Here is an 18026-nt window from a genome sequence, read left to right as displayed (position 1 = left end):
CAAATCAAGGCCAGACTATTATTAACACAGAGCAGCATTTCCCACACTCTCAGTACTCTGCTGTCCACTTCAAAGGGGTTCTGTGACAGAGAAGGTTTGGGAAAGTCAGGAGTAAACAGAGCTCACAAGGTTTCTTTACTACACGCATCCCTCAGATTTCTTTGTGTGGTAGCAGACATCATGGATCTCCAGGAGGAAATATAGAATATAGTGGTTTCCAGCTCATTTGACCACAGAAGCTGTTTTGTTTTTTTTTTTAAATCTGTGTTGGAGTATAATTGCTTCACAATACTGTGTTAGTTTCTGTTGCACAACAAAGTGAATCAGCCATATGCACACACATGTCCCCATATCCCCTCCCTCTTGAGCCTCCCTCCCATCCTTCTTATCCTACCCTCTAGGTCATCACAAAGCACTGAGCCAATCTCCCCGTGCTGTGATGCTGCTTCCCACCAGCCAGCTGTTTTACATTCGGTAGTGTATATATGTTGATGCTACTCTCACCAGAAGATGTTTTTGAATGCAAGACAATCTGATGGGGTTGATGTCCCACAGAGCATACTTTGGGGAATATTGCTGTTCAAGTATACTTGTTATTCTCAAACACTCCACATTGTTAATAGAGCAGTGGACACGCTAAGAAGGATACTCCAGGGAAGGGGCAGCATATTAGTAGTGACTGACTTTCCCTTCCCACAGCATCCACTGACTTCCTACTAGGGGCAAGGGTTCTGGCACCATCCCTTTCAAAATAGTAAGGGCCTTGCATTCCTTGAGTGCAGTGCATATGGGAATGGGAGTGACTTATTAGGGAGACATGACAAATCCTTTAACCTCTTCAACCCCACTTCAAATCAAAGGAATTTGATGTCCAAGTTACCTACCAATATTCTGCTGTTACCTCTCACAACCACTAATTAGAAACCCTTGGAAATAAAGTTTTTATTTTTCTATATTTTCTATTGAGGTAAAATTCACATAACATAAAATTAACCATTCAAAATGAACATTTCAGTGGCATGTAATATCCAGTGCATTCACAATGTTATGCAACCACCTCTTTCTAGTTACAAGACAGTTCCAAAATAAAACCTCATACCCATTAAGTTACTCCCCATTCCCCTCTCCCCGCAGCCCTGGTAACCACCAATCACCTTTCTGTTTCTGTGGACTTACCTATTTCATATAAATGGAATCATACAATATGTGACCTTTTGTATCTGGCTTCTTTCAATTACCATAATGTTTTTTAAGATTTACCCACATTGTAGCATGTGGATGTAACATCTACATCATTCCTTTTTTTTTAATACATCTTTATTGGAGTATAATCGCTTCACAATACTGTGTTAGTTCCTGTTGCACAAAACAGCGAATCAGCCATATGCATACATATATCCCCATGTCCCTTCCCTCTTGTGTCTCCCTCCCACCCCCCCACCCCACCCCTCTAGGGCGTCGCAAAGCACCGAGCTGATCTCCCTGTGCTATGCGGCTGCTTCCCACTAGCTATCTAGTTTACATTTGGTAGCGCCTGAATGATTTCCCACTGTATGGATATATCACCATGTGTTTATCCATTTATCCCTTGATGGACTTTGGGTTGTTTCCGCCTTTTGACTATTGTGAATAGTACTGCTATGAAGGTTCATGTATTTGAATACCTGTTTTCAATTCATTTGGGTATGTACCCTGGAGTGGAATTGTTGGGTCATGGAAATAAAGTTTTGCTACTGCAATTTTGTGGCACCATAAGGCAAATCACACAGCTCATATGATTTAGCGAGCTTGAGACATAGTTTTTATGCATTGGGAAAACATGCATATAAAATGCACTACCCACAGGAAGCTTAGAGAGTGACTTACTGAAGCAAGTTTCTTCTCTATACACAAAACATACCTATTTCTCCCATGAATACCGTTCATTTCCAGTGAGCCATTTGAGTTTGTGTTACTCAGCTGTATAGAGTGTCTGTTGTCTTCTCAGCCAATAAGCGTTTAACAAAGACAATAAGTAGAGATGCCTTTTGGTAGCTCTATTATTGGAATGTGTGGGTCCCATGTGAAAGCAGAAATAATAAAGAAGAAAAAAGGTTGACACCAGCACTAGATCAGCTCTTCTGGAAAGATTTTGAAATATCCAGAGTTGTATTATAGTCAGGTAAACCAGCTTCACTTGCATATATGTCTCTGAGAAGAGTTAATTATCAATTAAATATTGTTGAATAGACTGAAAACGTGAAATCCAAGAACGTTAATGGAGCAGAGAACCCAAGCATAGTTCTCACTTTCCAAAAATGTTTCCAAATGCTTAACCTAGGCCTCAGTCCAAAGTCAGTCTTCTTATGGGGACATTAAGAAAAGCTGGGCTCTCATCTAATTACTGTGTATGGTATTAAGAGTTTTCTAAGTTTAAATTTCTTTCTAGGAAGAAAAGAATGAGGTCTATCACCAAGGGAAACATTGGGATTTTCATTTAAGTAAATCTACATTCTAAAATGTTATTACTTAGATTACTCCTATTATTAACAGTAAACACATGCAGCAAAATTTTTTTTTACATTTTAATTTCAGCTGAATTTAAAGTGTTAGAAATAACATGGACATATAAGCTGAGAAAATGAATATATTATGCTGCAGTTTGTCAGACTTTAACATTAACAGTAGTAAATCTTGAGAATGGGTCCTCTGGATCTAATATACCTGTGGTAAGTAACATGGAGATAGCTGAATTGCTGTATATTTCCACGACCTTCTGTAACTGATTTAAGGTTGGCAGTAGGATCTAACAGATCATTATCCTAGAACATATGTGAGACCTTCTTCAATGCCAGATTAGGGAAATGTTCTTGTATCCACTGACATCTCAAAGAGCAAAGAGGGAACATCCAGATAGGCATCGTAAGATTCTACAGCTTTGGGGCCTGCAGAATGAGATCATATCCTTCCATAGAGCAAGGTTGAGTTGATCTGACCTAATTATCTGATTGATGCGTTGAGAGGTAGGCCAACTTGGAAATGTATTTGCTGCATCCATTTTCTGTTTAGGCAATTTATTTAGTCATTAACCTCTTTTTATCCATGTGACATGAGATCTCTAGATATTGACCTAAAATTACATAAGATGTGAATTTAATAATATTAATAATATATGTATTTTTAAATAATAAAAGAAATATAAGAGTACATGCTGAAACCTGCAAAAAAAAAAATAAAAGAATACAGAATGAAAAGATGAAAGCTTTTTGTTCAACTTGCTCCCCTCCCAGTGCCATTTCCCTTCCCACAGGTAAGCGCCGTTAGCAGTTTGGTGGATGCCTTTCCAAAGTGTATTGTTATAGATATAAATAGACATAGAGATAGATATCAAAAGAGACCATTTACCCAAGCACTAAATAATAAACTTTATTGGAACTACTTTTCAGGGTTAATCTCAAAACAAGAATACAGATTAACTATCAAATCTATCAAATTACTGAGAAATTACTGCCTCCTGGAGTTTTACTATTCTTTTTTTCCCCCAAAAAAAAAACATTTTGGGGACTTCCCTGGCGGTCCAGCAGTTAGGACTCTGAGCTTCCCCTGCAGAGGGTGAGAGTTCGATCCCTGGTCAGGGAACTAAGATCCCACATGCTGCGAGGTGCAGCCAAAAAGTAAAAAACAAAACAAAAAAACAACCAAAAAACCATTTTGGGTTTAACATATTCTGACATGTTTCCCTGTCATATGCCAGACCATAAGCTGGGAGGAGACATAAATACTACTATGGCTAATAAAATTTACACAGGATCCCATATGTTAGAGCATTAGTATAAATTTTAAAATAACTCAGAGCTGAAGTGCCTCTCAGTATATCAAGGAAAGCTGGAAAAAATCAAAGAGAAAAAAAGATTTGGGAGCCTGTGCAAAGGGTAGGGGAGATTTTGACTCTGGTTCAATTAATCAGCAAGTATTTACTATTCATCTCTGCTGTAGTAAGCATTGTAGGTATACAGAAATATAAAGTGTGGTCCCCACCTCCAGTAGGTTTACTATCACCTGAGAAATCAGACCAGCCAGACAGAATGGAATCAGATAATAAAGGCTTGCACAAGGGCTTGAACTTGATAACATGATAAACAGCAGGCAGCCTCTGAAGGTTTCTACTCAAAGGAGTGATACAATAAAAAATTTTTTAAAAAATTAAAAGACTATGTCTTTACCCCCTTGCATCCCTTCATTTCCCCTACATAATTACTGCCCCAGTTCAGGCTTTCATGACCTTGCCTACTGCAGTGAACTTATATCCAGCACTCAGCCATCTCCCCATCCTACCCACTCCCAGGCCATCCTACACACAGCCACAAGAAGGAGTTTCCAAAGGTGCAGGAGAGGGCTCAAAAGCAAAAAAAAAGTCTCCCCTTTGACCACCAAATAGTATGAACTTCTGAGTGAAAATTCAAGGCCCTCCCATCAACTATGCTAATCTCCTTCCAGACTTGTCTCCCATTTCCTGATATAAATCCATTGCTCTATTGAAATTGAACTACTCACCACTCCCCAAACCCACGTCTGTGCTGTCTTCATGTGATTCTCACCCTTAACCCATCTCCACAGAAAAGCAGAGTCCAGATTAAATTTCTATTTTGTGGATATTATATCATATATATAGTTTTATATATATTATTATATAGAGAGAATATGTGCTCAAAAATTTTAATGATACAACCAAAAACTTTAAGTCCACTGGATTAAAAGATGGCATTTAGAGGAAATCTGACCTCATTACGTTTATTATCAAGTAATTGAATGCTAGTACTATTATTTCATAGTGTCCTTATAGATATGATAGAGATTGTACTTGAAAGCGAGCTATTAATAACCAGTTATATCTAGACCATGAGGGCTTTACAATGTGAGAAATTTGGGAAGCAACACCCAGTGATGACTTTAGAATCAGATTGCTTAATCTCTGCTTCAGTCATCGCTAACTACAGCCTGGGGAAATTTAGTTGACCTACTGCACATATGTTTCCTCAACTGTAAAATGAGGATATATTAGTAATTTCTGCATAGGACCACTTTCAGGATTAAATGAACTAATATATGTAAGAGTTTAGACCGGCATTTAATAAGCACTTAATGAATGTTAACTAATATTAACCAGGCTTTGGTTAAATTTGTTCTTTTTTTCCTAAGTGTGCTTTTTTTTTTTTTTTTTTTTTTGCGGTACGCGGGCTTCTCACTGTTGTGGCCTCTCCCGTTGCGGAGCACAGGCTCCGGACGCGCAGGCTCAGCGGCCATGGCTCACGGGCCCAGCCGCTCCGCGGCATGTGGGATCTTCCCGGACCAGGGCATGAACCCGTGTCCCCTGCATCGGCAGGCGGACTCTCAGCCACTGCGCCACCAGGGAAGCCCCGTGCTTTGCTTTCTTAAAAAAGTTTAAAATCTTTTCTTAATTTTAAAATTAAAAAAAATATTTATTGAAGTATAGTTGATTTACAATGTTGTGTTAGTTTCAGGTGTTCAGCAAAGTGATTCAGTTATACATACATATATATCTATTCTTTTTCAGATTCTTTTCCCTTATAGGTTATTACAAAATATTGAGTATAGTTCTCTGTGCTATACAGTGGCTCCTTGTTGGTTATCTATTTTGGTTAAATTTGAAAAGACAAAACCCGTTGTTACCTACTGATTCTTGTTGGCCAACAGGGGTCAGTACATGGCAACCAACATGGGGAAGCTAAATAAAATGCTTCACTGGGGTAAGAAAAGATTATCCGTGTCTGAGGAAACATCAATGTTTAACTTCAGAAAATTTTCACAGAATAGTGTTGAGAAAAATCAGTCACCATAAAATTAAGCAATTAGTGAGAAGTGTAGGAAGAGAAAAGAAGTAAAATACCTTAAAAATAATTAATTAAATAATAAATACATTTTAAATGTTGAAAGCAGTTTAAAACACAGACGCATGTTTTAAATGGTAGTGCTCCGAAGCAGAGACCTTGGGAATTCATGGTGCAATAGAGGGCTATCTTGTCAAGGAAGGCAACTTGCTTACTGAAATGACCAAGTATGTATGTCAAGTTCTGCCTTAATGTTTGGGGGTCAGGAGAAGGTATGAACCTTCCTATTTGCAGATTATACAAAAACAAATTTATTATTGAATGCTTACTATGTCAAGTGCTTTACCTATATCACCATTTTTCTTTTTTGAATTTTTAACATGAAAATATTCAAATACATAGAAAAGAATAATAAAACAAGCATCCATATATGTACTCAGTTTCACATTTAACACTTTCCATATTTTAATTTTTCTGAATTATTTAAAAGTATAGATAGCAAACATTTTACCCCTAAATACACCAATATGTGTATCTAAAAAGAGATTTTTCTACATAAGCACAATGCCATTATCATACCTAATTAAAAAAACAACTGTGTAATATCATCTAATGTTTTAGTCTGTATTCAGATTCTCCAATTGCTCACAAAATATCTTTTATATCTGGTTTATTAAATCAGAACTGAGGACAAGCCATTGTATTTGGTTACGACGTTTCTTAGGTTTCTTTTAATCAAAACAGCCCTCCCTCAGTACTGCTTTATTTCTCTTCTTCTTTCTTTCTTTCTTTTTTTTTTTTTATGGCACTGAGTTAATTTAAGAAATTGAGCCATTTGTTCTGCAGGATGTCTCACCATTTGTTCTGGATTTTTCTGATTGTCTACTTCTATCCTTGTAGTTCCTGCTTGATTATACTGAGGTTAAAGATTTTCGGAAACAATACTTCTCAAATGATGCTGGTGCTTCATACTGTATCACATCAGGAGACACATAATGTCAGGTTGGTCCATTTTACTGATAAGATCGATCTAGGTTAAGGTGGGAAGCGGCCAGATTTCTCCATTGTCATTATGGATTTCCCTGATGATTGGCACATAATCCCTGGCTCTATGTGAATATCCTGTTCCCTATCTCACTCTCACCAGTTGGTCACATTGATGATCCTGGCATGGATCAGTTATTCCACTAGGGACTGCAAAATGGTGAATTTCTAATTCTGTCCTTCATTTTACATTATTTAGCTGGCATGTTTTTGTAAAGAGAACAGTTTCCTCATCAACTGGGGCCATTTGGTTACCCTGAAATACAGCTGCAGCTAGAAAAGCAGGATAAATGGTAATTTTCTTAAATTACCACTTTTCAGAGTAAAGAGTTGGCGTGATAGTCACTGCCAGTAGTATGGCAAAGGAAGTTTTTAAAAACTGTTGTTTTTTTAGATTTGCTTTACACTTTAGTGGAAATGAATTTTATGTTTGACATTTTAAATAAATTGCGGTTATTAATTTTGATGCTCAAATTGTTCTAACTTTGGCCAGCGGGCATTCCTTCAAGCTAGCTTCTGTGTTCTTTTCAAAGGATCTTGTTTTTTAATACCTCCTGACTTTCTGTCACATGATGTTCTAAGTGCTCCTGTTATTTCTCAGCTCTTGACCCGACTGACATCAGCCATTTCTCCAAGGAGCCCTGGTACCTTTTAGTGGAAAAGTGGTATTTAGAGATCAACATCTGGGTGCCAAGGATGGTCATTGCTTCTAGGCCCTGAGTTCATATTAATATTTTCATTTCAAAGTTAACAATATAGAGTTTTTATGTCATTGTTATTATACAGTACTTCTATATCTTTACACTGGAGCTTTTGCACCTAATTAACATTAACAAAGTTACTTTTAATACTTACACCAACCCTAGGAGATAGGTGATCATAACTTATGTAATTGTGATCATAACATCTTATAATCTCTATTTTAAAGGAGGAACCAGATCATTGCAGCTCTATTTACAATAGCCAGGACATGGAAGCAACCTAAGTGTCCATCGACAGATGAATGGATAAAGAAGATGTGGCATATATATACAATGGACTATTACTCAGATATAACAAGAAACGAAATTGAGTTATTTGTGGTGAGGTGGATGGACCTAGAGACTGTCATACAGAGTAAAGTAAGTCAGAAAGAGAAAAACAAATACTGTATGCTAACACATATATATGGAATCTAAAAATGGTCTGAAGAACCTAGGGGCAGGACCGGAATAAAGACACAGACATAGAGAATAGACTTGAGGACACGGGGAGGGGGAAGGGTAAGCTGGGACGAAGTGAGGGAGTGGCATGGACATATATACACTACTAAATGTAAAATAGATAGCTAGTGGGAAGCAGCCGCATAGCACAGGGAGATCAGCTGGGTGCTTTGTGACCACTTACAGGGGTGGGATAGGGAGGGTGGGAGGGAGGGATATGTAAGAGGGAGGAGATATGGGGATATATGTACACGTATAGCTGATTCACTTTGTTATACAGCAGCAATTAACACAACGTTGTAAAGCAATTATACTCCAATAAAGATGTTTAAAAAGAAAACCAAAAAAAAAAAAAAAAAAAAAAAGGAGGAACCAGAGACGAGAAGTGCCGGAGGTTAGGCTTCCAAGTAAACAGCAAGCGTCGTGATTTGAACGCTGCACGCTACTTCCACCAGGGAAGGGAGCCCCTGACACTCAGAGGAGCTTTTCCAGGAAGCCAAGCGTCCTTAGAAAAGGTATCAGGGAGGTGATCAGGGCTAGGGGTGCGGGTACCAGCGTGTGGGGGTGAATATACGTCCCGACTCCAAAAGCAGAGAGCGGGACAGGGACGACCTGCTGGGTTATGGACCGTGGGGGGCATGGCCAGAGCTGCTGTTTCATCTTAAACGGACCAAAAATTCCCTAAAGAGCACACACTGCCAGTGAACCACGCAGGAGCCACCCAAAGGTAAGAAAATCCGGCCAGAATCGGCGAGCTACGACCCACAAATGGGGGACCTGACCCGTCCCCGCGAAGAGGGAGCCAATCAGAGGGAGCCTTGAACACGGGGGCGGGACAACAGAGGAGCGGGTCCAATGTGGAATCAGCCCTGGGTCGCCTCAGGGCAGAGTATTGCAAAGTCCAAGCAGCGAGCGGAGAGGAGGCGGTGGGCTGGCCAATCAGAGGGAGCAACTCACAGCGTTGGGTACTGGCAGCCATTCAGAAGAGTGGTCGCAGATGACTCGCCCGGCCCCAGCTTCCCGCCTTTCCCCTAAGCTCTAAGGCTGCGCGGCGCCGCGCTTCCTGGGCTGGGGTCGTCGGCCACCGCGCTATGCTCGTCCTCGCCTCACTCTCCTGCTACAGATCCCTGGTCCGTGCAGGCGTCCGGTGGGACATGGCGAACTCAGGCGGCGAGGACCTCCGGAGCCAGGAAGGGGAGAATTTTCTCTACTTCGCCTATGGCAGCAACCTGCTGACGGAGCGGATCCACCTCCGAAACCCCTCGGCCGTGTTCTGCAGCGTGGCCCGCCTGCAGGTCAGTGCTCTCCTCCCGGCCCCTGCGATGGCCTCTGCCCCCCTCTGCAGACGCGGGAGCCAGGATTTCGAGAACTCGCTTTCTCTTCGCCGCTTGTTGGCAGCACTGGGCCGGGAATGCAGCTCTTTCTGCTCAAAGTACATCAGGGTTCCTTGCACGACCCCGGGCCGGTCGCTCTCGCCCTCAGCCCTGTGCTTGACCCCTGCTGAGCTGTGCTACTCTGGCACCTGTGCCTCCCGGGCTACCCTGAGGTCTCTCTCCTGGCGTTCTCACGAGCTGCGCGTTCTGCCCAGATCCCAGCGCCTCTCCCTTGGCCACTGATTTAGGGGCATCATCACAGAATCCATTCGGTTGGTCCCTCTGAGAAGCCTTCTCTGACCCAAGTCAGGGAATCAGTTGCTTTCTGTTCTGTACCCCACTTTGCTCCAGGACTTGTCACCTGGTTTTGTAAAAATCCATTTACCCGCCTTTTGCTCCCGATCTGAGAGGTCCTGAAAGCTGGAGCCGTTTCTTATTCACAGTAAGGGCCGTGCTCAGTTAAATCAAGTGGCTGGATGAACCTTCGCTTGCCTTGGTAAGAATCATTGCTCTTAGTACAGTCCATTTATTCATTTAGTGCGTATTCTTCCAGCACTTACCTGGAGATACAAAGATGATTGAGTAAAGCTGGCTGCTTTCAGGACCTCCCAGTCTATAGGAGAGACACTCGAACAAGTTATGTACAAAGCCTTTTGACATTGTTGAACCAAACAAACATGGTCTCTGCTATCGTTGTCAGGGTTCTTAGTAGCAAGCAACAGAAGTGGCTGATTCAAGCAGAAAAAGAATGTGTTGAAAGGCCGTTTGAAGAGCTCACAGAATGACCAGGAAGGTAGGACCACAAAGCTGACAAAACAAGCAGGCATAAAAGGGAAGCTCTAAAACAGCCAGTATCACACCAACAGAACCAGCCCAGGGGGCCACTGTTGCATCGCCGCTAAGCTTGGTAAACATGGACGTTGCATTGTGCATCACCTGCGCTGGACCCTGCCTGCTACTGTCACTACATCTCCAAGTTCCTGAAACCCAAATCTGGTTGCCACCACCAAGGTGGACTTTTTTGCTGCCCTGGGTCACTAGTTTCTAATTCAAAGCCCTAGGTGGGTGTCCTGATTGGCTAAGTCTTGGCCACGTGCCCATGCCCTGACTTCAAGAAAAGCTGGGAGAACCAACTTCTGGCATTTGAAACTTCAAAAATGGGAGTCAGGCTCTGAACACTGTCTGCCCCCAAACTCATAAGGCAGGGAATTCCCCAAACGTGGGAAAGAAGTTCAGATGGTTTATAATTGGAATGCAGCAAAGAGCTATCAAGCAAATGATTATTCCGTCACAGGTATGGTCAGTCTTAAAAGGAGATATATTATACCTTACTCTCTGTTTTGTTCTGAACTTAAAACTGCTCTAAAAAAAAGTGAAATCTTTTTTTTTTTTTAAAGGATCCATTCAAGGTGCTATGGAAGTGTATGACTTGGGGACCTGACCTAACCGGGATGCTCAGTAAAGCCATTCCTGAAAATGTGACTTTTAAACTGAGACGTGAATGACTGGGGAGGGGGGAAGCAAACAGATAGAATGAACAGCAGGGACCAAAGACCTCAGGAAAGAAAAAAGCTGGACCTTCCAGCTAGTGTGGCTGGAATCTAGTGTGTGAGGAGAGGGTGTAGCATGAAGACTAGAGAGGTCAGGAAGGGCCACATTTTACAGGACCACAGAGGCCAGAGAAGGCTTGGGTCTTTATCTTGAGACCAATGAGAGGACCTCTGCCAAATTTAAGCAAATGAAACATCAGATTTACATCTTTGAAGCTGGTTCTGGTTGCTATGGAAAATGGATTGGAAGCAGTGGATGTAGGGAGCCCAGTTAGGAAGCTTTTGCAGCAGTCCATGCTAAAGATAATGGTACCCTGCAGTGGTAGCAGTGGAGGGTAGCTGGGTTTGGGAGATATTTAGGAGTGAGTACTGTTAGGCCTTGGTGATTGATTGTGAAAGGAAGAGGAGATAATGGGGATGACTAAGGTTTTTGACGCAACAGAGTAGATGACGGTGATGTTTGTGAAAAGAAGAGGAGAATTAGTTTGGGAGGGAAAATCAAGCTCAGTTTGGACATGTATTTGGCCCTTAAACAATGCCGGGATTAGTGGTGCCGACCCTTCACCCAGCCGAAAATCAGAACTGCCATCTCTACCTCAAAAACAAAGGAATTGATACATGACTCACCCAAGGGCAGGAAGCTGAAAAAGTTTGGATAGAATCAGGACTCAGACCCTAGTTCTTTTGATGCCACATATTCTCTATTTTAATCTCTACTCGAATTTTTCCCCATACTTAGTTAATTTGATGATATGTAAAAGGAAAATATAGATGCTATATTTATTGAGAAAAATTCACGTGTACGTGGACCTGTGTAGTTCAAACCCGTGTTATTCAAGGGTCAGCAGTACTGAGTTTGAGATGCTCGTTGTATATCCAAGTGAGCAGAAAAATATTAGTGAACATTCATTAAATACTCACTATATTCTAAGCACTTTTGAAGCTCAGAGGAGAGATCTGAGCTGGATTAGAAGACGACTGGAATATTGGATGGTATTTGAAGCCATTGGAGGGGATGAGAGTGTCCTGAGCAAATTGCTGAACAGAGAAAAGGGCCTAAACTGAGCCCTCAGAAACTCCCAACATTTAAAGACCAGGTAGTGGAGAAGGAGTTGGCAAAGGGGATTGAGGAGATCAAGGAACAGCCTAAAAGAAAGGAGACAGATCAAGACCTGGTGGTTAATGATGTCAGAAGCAGCTGAGAAGTAGAGCAAGACAAGGAATGAAAATTGTCTATTGGATTTAACAATAGACAACCAGTTCCTAGTGTGGTTGTAACTTTTATCAGATCCCCTGATGTCCTGTCAGGCATACCTGGTCCTAGAACATCCAGTATACCAATTGAAGGTACGGGTCACTCAAACCGACCTTTTTTGTGAAATTCTGACAGGTTTTTAAGAAAATAAAGGTGACAGAGATAAAATATAAACCTTAGATTTATTATCTAGTCTAACCTTTTTTTTTTTTTTTTTTTTAATCATTAAGGAAGCTAAGCTCTGGAAAGATGGAAAGAAATCTTCTTAGACCAAACAGCCAAGTAAGGGTTTTTAATCTCCCTGGCTGTGTCCTTTGATTACTCATCTCTGTGAGGGAGGAAACTAAACTCGAAACCTTGACTCCATTACTTATTAGTTGTGAGACCTTAGGCAAGTTGCTTAATCTTTTTAAGCCACAGTTTTTCTTTCTGTTAAATGGGTATAAAAAGTTGTTGACAGGATTTTTAAAAAGTCCATATAAAGCTCATAGCACAGTGTATAGAACCCAGTAATTTTCCAGTAAGTGTTAGCTGCTCTTATCATTATTATAGATATGTTAATACAATTCAGGAATATTAAATTTATGAGTGTACAGATCACCCTCAAATGCCAACTCCCTTAGGACAAAAAAAAATAATGCTAATAGGATACACTTACATACATAAAAGTGGGAAGAATGTTATAACCCTTAGGTAGCCATCACCCAGCTTCAACAATTATGTACACTATGATTGTCTCTAAGTTAAAATCTATGTAAGTGGGCTGGGAAGTAGTTTTCAAAAATAAAGATAGCTGTGTTAAGGCCTCAGGATTATGCGATTTATTTTCCCTTTTAAGCCTCTTGTTTATGGTAAGATACGTGTACATATTCAGTATACAGTTCATTTTTAAAGAAAAATATGAAAAATTATAGTCCTTGAGATCTGGGTCCTTGGTTGTTTATCTTTGTATTTTTAACAGAAGGAACTCAAAGTTTGTTTTAGTTGCATGGAGTTCAAGGTAAATCTTTTTTTATTTTGAAGAAGGAAATTTTGGTTCACGTGGATACTGATCATATCACTTTGGTTTCCTTTGTAGGATTTTAAGCTTGACTTTGGCAATCCCCAAGGCAAAACTAGTGAAACTTGGCATGGAGGTATAGCCACCATTTTTGAAAGTCCTGGCGATGAAGTATGGGGAGTAGTATGGAAAATGAACAAAAGCAATTTAAGTTCTCTAGATAAGTAGGTGACTTCTAATTAAAAGTTAAATAATTACTAATTTAGAAAGTGGATCATATGCAAGGATGTGTATATATGTGTTGGTTTTTCAAAACCATATACTACGGACATATTCTTTATACTTTAGAGTTAACCTAAAAGGTATAATGTTCATTCCTAAAAAGAAAAGCCTAGAAGGGTCACACTCTCTGATTGAGATTTGGGGACACATTTGTAATCTCTTCTATAATAGATGGAAGTCCTTATTTTCATTCTATTTGTTTTTTAATAAAAATATCTTTGTAGTTTCATATTGTGAGAAGGCATGAAGATTTTTGTAATTGTTATATACTTTTATTGATTTCAAAAGCTCAGTTTTTATTAGTTTTTAAAAAATAATTCTTTAAGGTGGCAGTTGAATCAATAAAAACAGTAATAATCATTTGTAAAAACTTCAAAACATATTAGAAATGCTTTGATGCGCTTTATAAATAGAACTCAAGAGTTGTGTGGCAGAGCATTTAATGCAAAGAAAGTGGCAGAGAAGAGTAGGATTTGAGAAGAGCAGACAATCATCTGACATGCTTAATACTTTACTTCACTTGCAAACAGGAATGAGCCATCCTCTCTACTTTTCTCTGGGTGGATATTCTCTTGCTGTCAGCACACAGTCGTTTTTGTAGCCTAGAGAGCAATGTTTCAGTGTTACAAAGCTTGAAATAACTACACTGAAGCATGTTTTTAGATAGGCTAAATATAGAGGTCTATTAGAAGCATACCCAGTAATAATAAGTCTCCAGCTTTCTAACTGAAAGGCTGAACTTCCTTTTGATGCGGTGATACTTCTGCTCTATCCCAAAATATACAGGGAGCAAGTACATCCATAAATAGTTAAAATTTTTAATCTGGTAAACTAACTTGGCTAAGTCAAGTATGATTAAAATTTGACTGTTCTGATTTCAGGCAAGAAGGGGTTAAAAGTGGAATGTATGTCCCAATAGAAGTTAATGTTTCTACTCAAGAAGGAAAAGAAATAACCTGTCGAAGTTATCAGATGACAAATTATGAGCGTGTTCCCCCATCACCCCAGTATAAAAAGGTATCCTTTTAACTAACTACTTACAAAGACTTTTGGTGATTCCTTGTTAATTTTCACTGAGCTAAACTAAAGAATATCTTGTTTTTAAAAGGTTTTGTGTGTTTTAAATTCTACCTGTACAATTCATTTTAATCAAAATGTTTTTTGATACAAAAATGATATTTATTTACCGAATAACTAAATGTTCAGATTTATTTATAATGATAGAAATATGTCCCTAAAACTTCATTTATTAGAAAAAAAGCTTGTAGAAATGTATTTGAGTCATAATTCTAGACATGTTTTTTACTTTTTTAAAGTAGAAAATAGCATGTATGTGTGTATTTTTTGTAGAGTTATTCTATACCCATGCTTTTATAATCATTTTTTTCTTCCTCCATAAAACAGTATTTCATGAACACCAAGATTCATTTTTGTAGGTAAAAAATATATTTCCTACTGCTGAAATGTTTTCCATTTCCAGATGGAGGGAAAAATAAGTCACACTGCTTTTCAGAATCAGGGATACCACTCCCTCAAGCACCAGAAAAGAATTCAGGATAGAGAGTCCAACATCCCTTTTCAGAAACCCAAACTTAGGTACCTGTTGGCAGGCCCAGTCAGGACATGATACCTGGAGAGGGTGACCCAGTTCCTGGGCCTAATCTGGAATTTTCTAGAAGGACCCTAGAGGAATTAAGCCTGGTATGGATCTGGGAAGTACCACTGGACACACTTGCTATTTATTCCCTCACGTCTAATTCAGAGGTAGAGTAGACTCCAGGATTAAACTACAACTGCTACCTGTAAACTGGAAATTTTTTTGGAGAATGGTGTTTGTTTCTTAAAAAATCATGCAAATTCTGTACAATAAGTTTTTCTCTTAATATAAAAACATTTTAAATCATATTACTGAGTACAATTGCTCTTCCGTAAGGGTGGATCTTGTGGCTTTGAAAACTCCCTGCACTTTCATGCTCATTGTGAGAGGAATGACTATCCCTCCATTTTGTTCTAGAATTGTTTATTCCAGAGTTATCGGAAAGCTAATATTTCATACTTTGATACTACAAATAAAGCTGTGGTGTACTAAATTAAATTATGTTCCTAACTAAAGGGTTTTTTGTTTATTTTAACCATTTCTAGGTGATTTGCCTGGGTGCAAAAGAGAATGGTTTGCCACCGGACTATCAAAAGAAGTTAAACGCAATAGAACCAAATGACTACAAAGGAAAGGTCTCAGAAGAAATTGAAGACATTATCAAAAAGGGGGAAGCAAAAACTCATTAGAACCTAATAGAATACGTCTACAGATATTTTCTCTATATGCTAATACATTTTTAACATTTAGAACGGGAATCTGGGATATCTCTCTGTTTAATATATTTTCAACAGTGTTCTGAAGGGGTATCTCACTTGGGTGATTCCTTGTTTTCAGGCTATAAAAAGGCCAGGATAGGAGTTAGACAATTGAAAAGGGGGCCTTGCGGCATTGGAATGCATGACAAGTAGATGTGAGTATTCCTTCTGTGAACCCTTAAAGTTATTTTATTGAGTTGATCTGAAGTGTATTTTTGCTCTGTGATAAAGGGTAGATTTGCAACTTAAGGATGGTGCTGGTAAATCACTCTGCTCTGGGATTTTTTCTTAGCTTACTAAGAGCAAGCAAACTGCAGAAGCAATTGATTATAACAACTTCAAAATTTAAAAGATGGCATACTGTTCTTAGAGGAATAAATGTATTTATGGTTTCACCTATAGTCCCTACTAAAATACTACATTTCATTTTGTTAGAGAGACTCACATCATCACACATACTGGATCTGGTCTTGGTCTATAGCCAATCTATACTAAAGGATAATTGCACAGACTCTGGAACCAGACAGCCGAGGATCGACTGTCAGTTCCAGCACTTTCTAGCTGGGAAACTTTGGATTATATGACTGTGCCTCAGCTTCCTTGCCTGCAGACTGAGGACAGCCCAAATTTCTATGTCTTAGGATTGTTTTGAGGAGTGTATATATATATATATAAGCTTAGAACAGAGCCTGGCATATAATAAGTATTAGCAATCATTATTGTTCTTACTGAAGAATTAAGTTTGTACAGAGCTATCCTTGGAACAAAATTTTAAAGTAGAAGGGTCACGATTATGAGGGAAATGTGTTTCCTGGAAACTGAAATTTGATTCTTGGCTTACCAAGAAATGGTCACCTTCTTAAATTTACTTACTGAATAAGTGGAAGAAAGACGAGTCATGAATAAAACAACACTGGTTATCAAAAATTCTCTTATGTCTCTGTGGAATGCAGTGAGCTGGACCTTCCAAACAGGTTATTAGAATGAGAGGGAACAAGCCACAGCAGCATAAAACAAAGATTTGGTTTTTACTCTTGGGAAGAAGGACCAAAGGACTTTTCAGCGACAGCTGCAATTCTGTCGTGAGGCTGAGCCATAGACTACAGGTTTGACCATGTTTCATAGCTGTTACACCTCACTGTTTTCAAGTATACCCTCCAGTATTCCAGTTTTCGATAGTTGTTAACTCCTCCCCAAAAGACCAAGTTTGTCTGTGACCCAGAACACAGTTATGGTAATATAGTAAGCAAGGCTCAGTTGTGCTGTAGGTACTAAAAATTGCATATTATTCTAAAATCTGTCTCTCCTACCTAAAATGACAGCTTTCATTAAGGAATTTAAAACATTAACAATAAAATCTTCATGTCTGGCCTTTTAACAAAAATCTGTTAATCATGACTATTTTTTCCAGTTGTTTTCCAGGTAGTACTAGCAAATGTCATATGTAAGGATTTTCCATTTCTACCAGTGATTTTGGCCCTCTAACCACAATACAGCCAGCTCCTGGATATACTATAGCAAACATAGTTTTTGAAAAGCATTTCTGGGCTTGAAAGAAAATAAGGAAAATCTTGAAGTTGTACCAGCCCCTCTCCCACAAAAAGAAAGAAGATAAAGTGAGCTGAAAGGCTAGACAGTAATGGTAAACAAATGGCCCAGATATCCTTGCCAATAATAGCCCCAGAATTAGATGACTCACCCTTGCAGGACAGGAAAACTGTACCTGAGAATTCTGTATGAAACCAGGACCCTTGAAGAGAACTAAAACAGTCCCCAGTTAGTAAGCCTGGTGGCTCCCAGCAGAGATAGATGCAAGTCCTCTCTGAAGAAAGCGATCCTAATTCAGGTTCTCAGGTTTTCCACTTAAAAATTTAAAAGATAATAATAAGGAAAATGATACACTATGAATGGGAACAGAAAAAACAAATTTACATCCCTAAGGTTTCAGGATATTGAAATGATCAAAAACAGAATATAAGTATATTTGGAGACTGACTTCTGGGAAGATGGAATAGACATACTCTTCCCTATTCCTTTAGTTAAGTACAACTAAAATCCCTGAACATAATATATAAAACAAGCAGAACAGCTAGAGACCTTAGGACCCAAGGCATGACATGGTGCTGAATTCCCTGGA

At 39.3% G+C, this 18026-nt stretch overlaps 1 protein-coding gene across 1 annotated transcript; it reads left to right on the top strand.

Annotated features, from left to right (window-relative positions):
* The first annotated feature begins 9061 nt into the window (after positions 1–9061).
* Positions 9062–18026, top strand: GGCT (gamma-glutamylcyclotransferase). The gene is made up of 4 exons (XM_079931068.1): positions 9062–9369; positions 13331–13476; positions 14416–14551; positions 15677–18026. The coding sequence occupies exons 1-4, from the start codon at positions 9166–9168 to the stop codon at positions 15818–15820; spliced, it is 630 nt and encodes a 209-aa protein (XP_079787194.1). The 5' UTR covers positions 9062–9165; the 3' UTR covers positions 15821–18026.

This window comes from Stenella coeruleoalba (genome assembly GCF_951394435.1).
Source record: "Stenella coeruleoalba genome assembly, chromosome: 9".
Taxonomy (NCBI): domain Eukaryota; kingdom Metazoa; phylum Chordata; class Mammalia; order Artiodactyla; family Delphinidae; genus Stenella; species Stenella coeruleoalba.
This window is presented reverse-complemented; position numbering and strand designations above follow the sequence as displayed.

Bases quoted from the DNA above. Each gene is read 5' to 3' on its own strand.
- GGCT (XM_079931068.1), top strand. From the start codon at position 9,166: ATGCTCGTCCTCGCCTCACTCTCCTGCTACAGATCCCTGGTCCGTGCA. The intron at 9,370-13,330 runs GTCAGTGCTCTC...TTTCCTTTGTAG, and splicing joins GCAGCGTGGCCCGCCTGCAG to GATTTTAAGCTTGACTTTGG. The intron at 14,552-15,676 runs GTATCCTTTTAA...AACCATTTCTAG, and splicing joins CATCACCCCAGTATAAAAAG to GTGATTTGCCTGGGTGCAAA.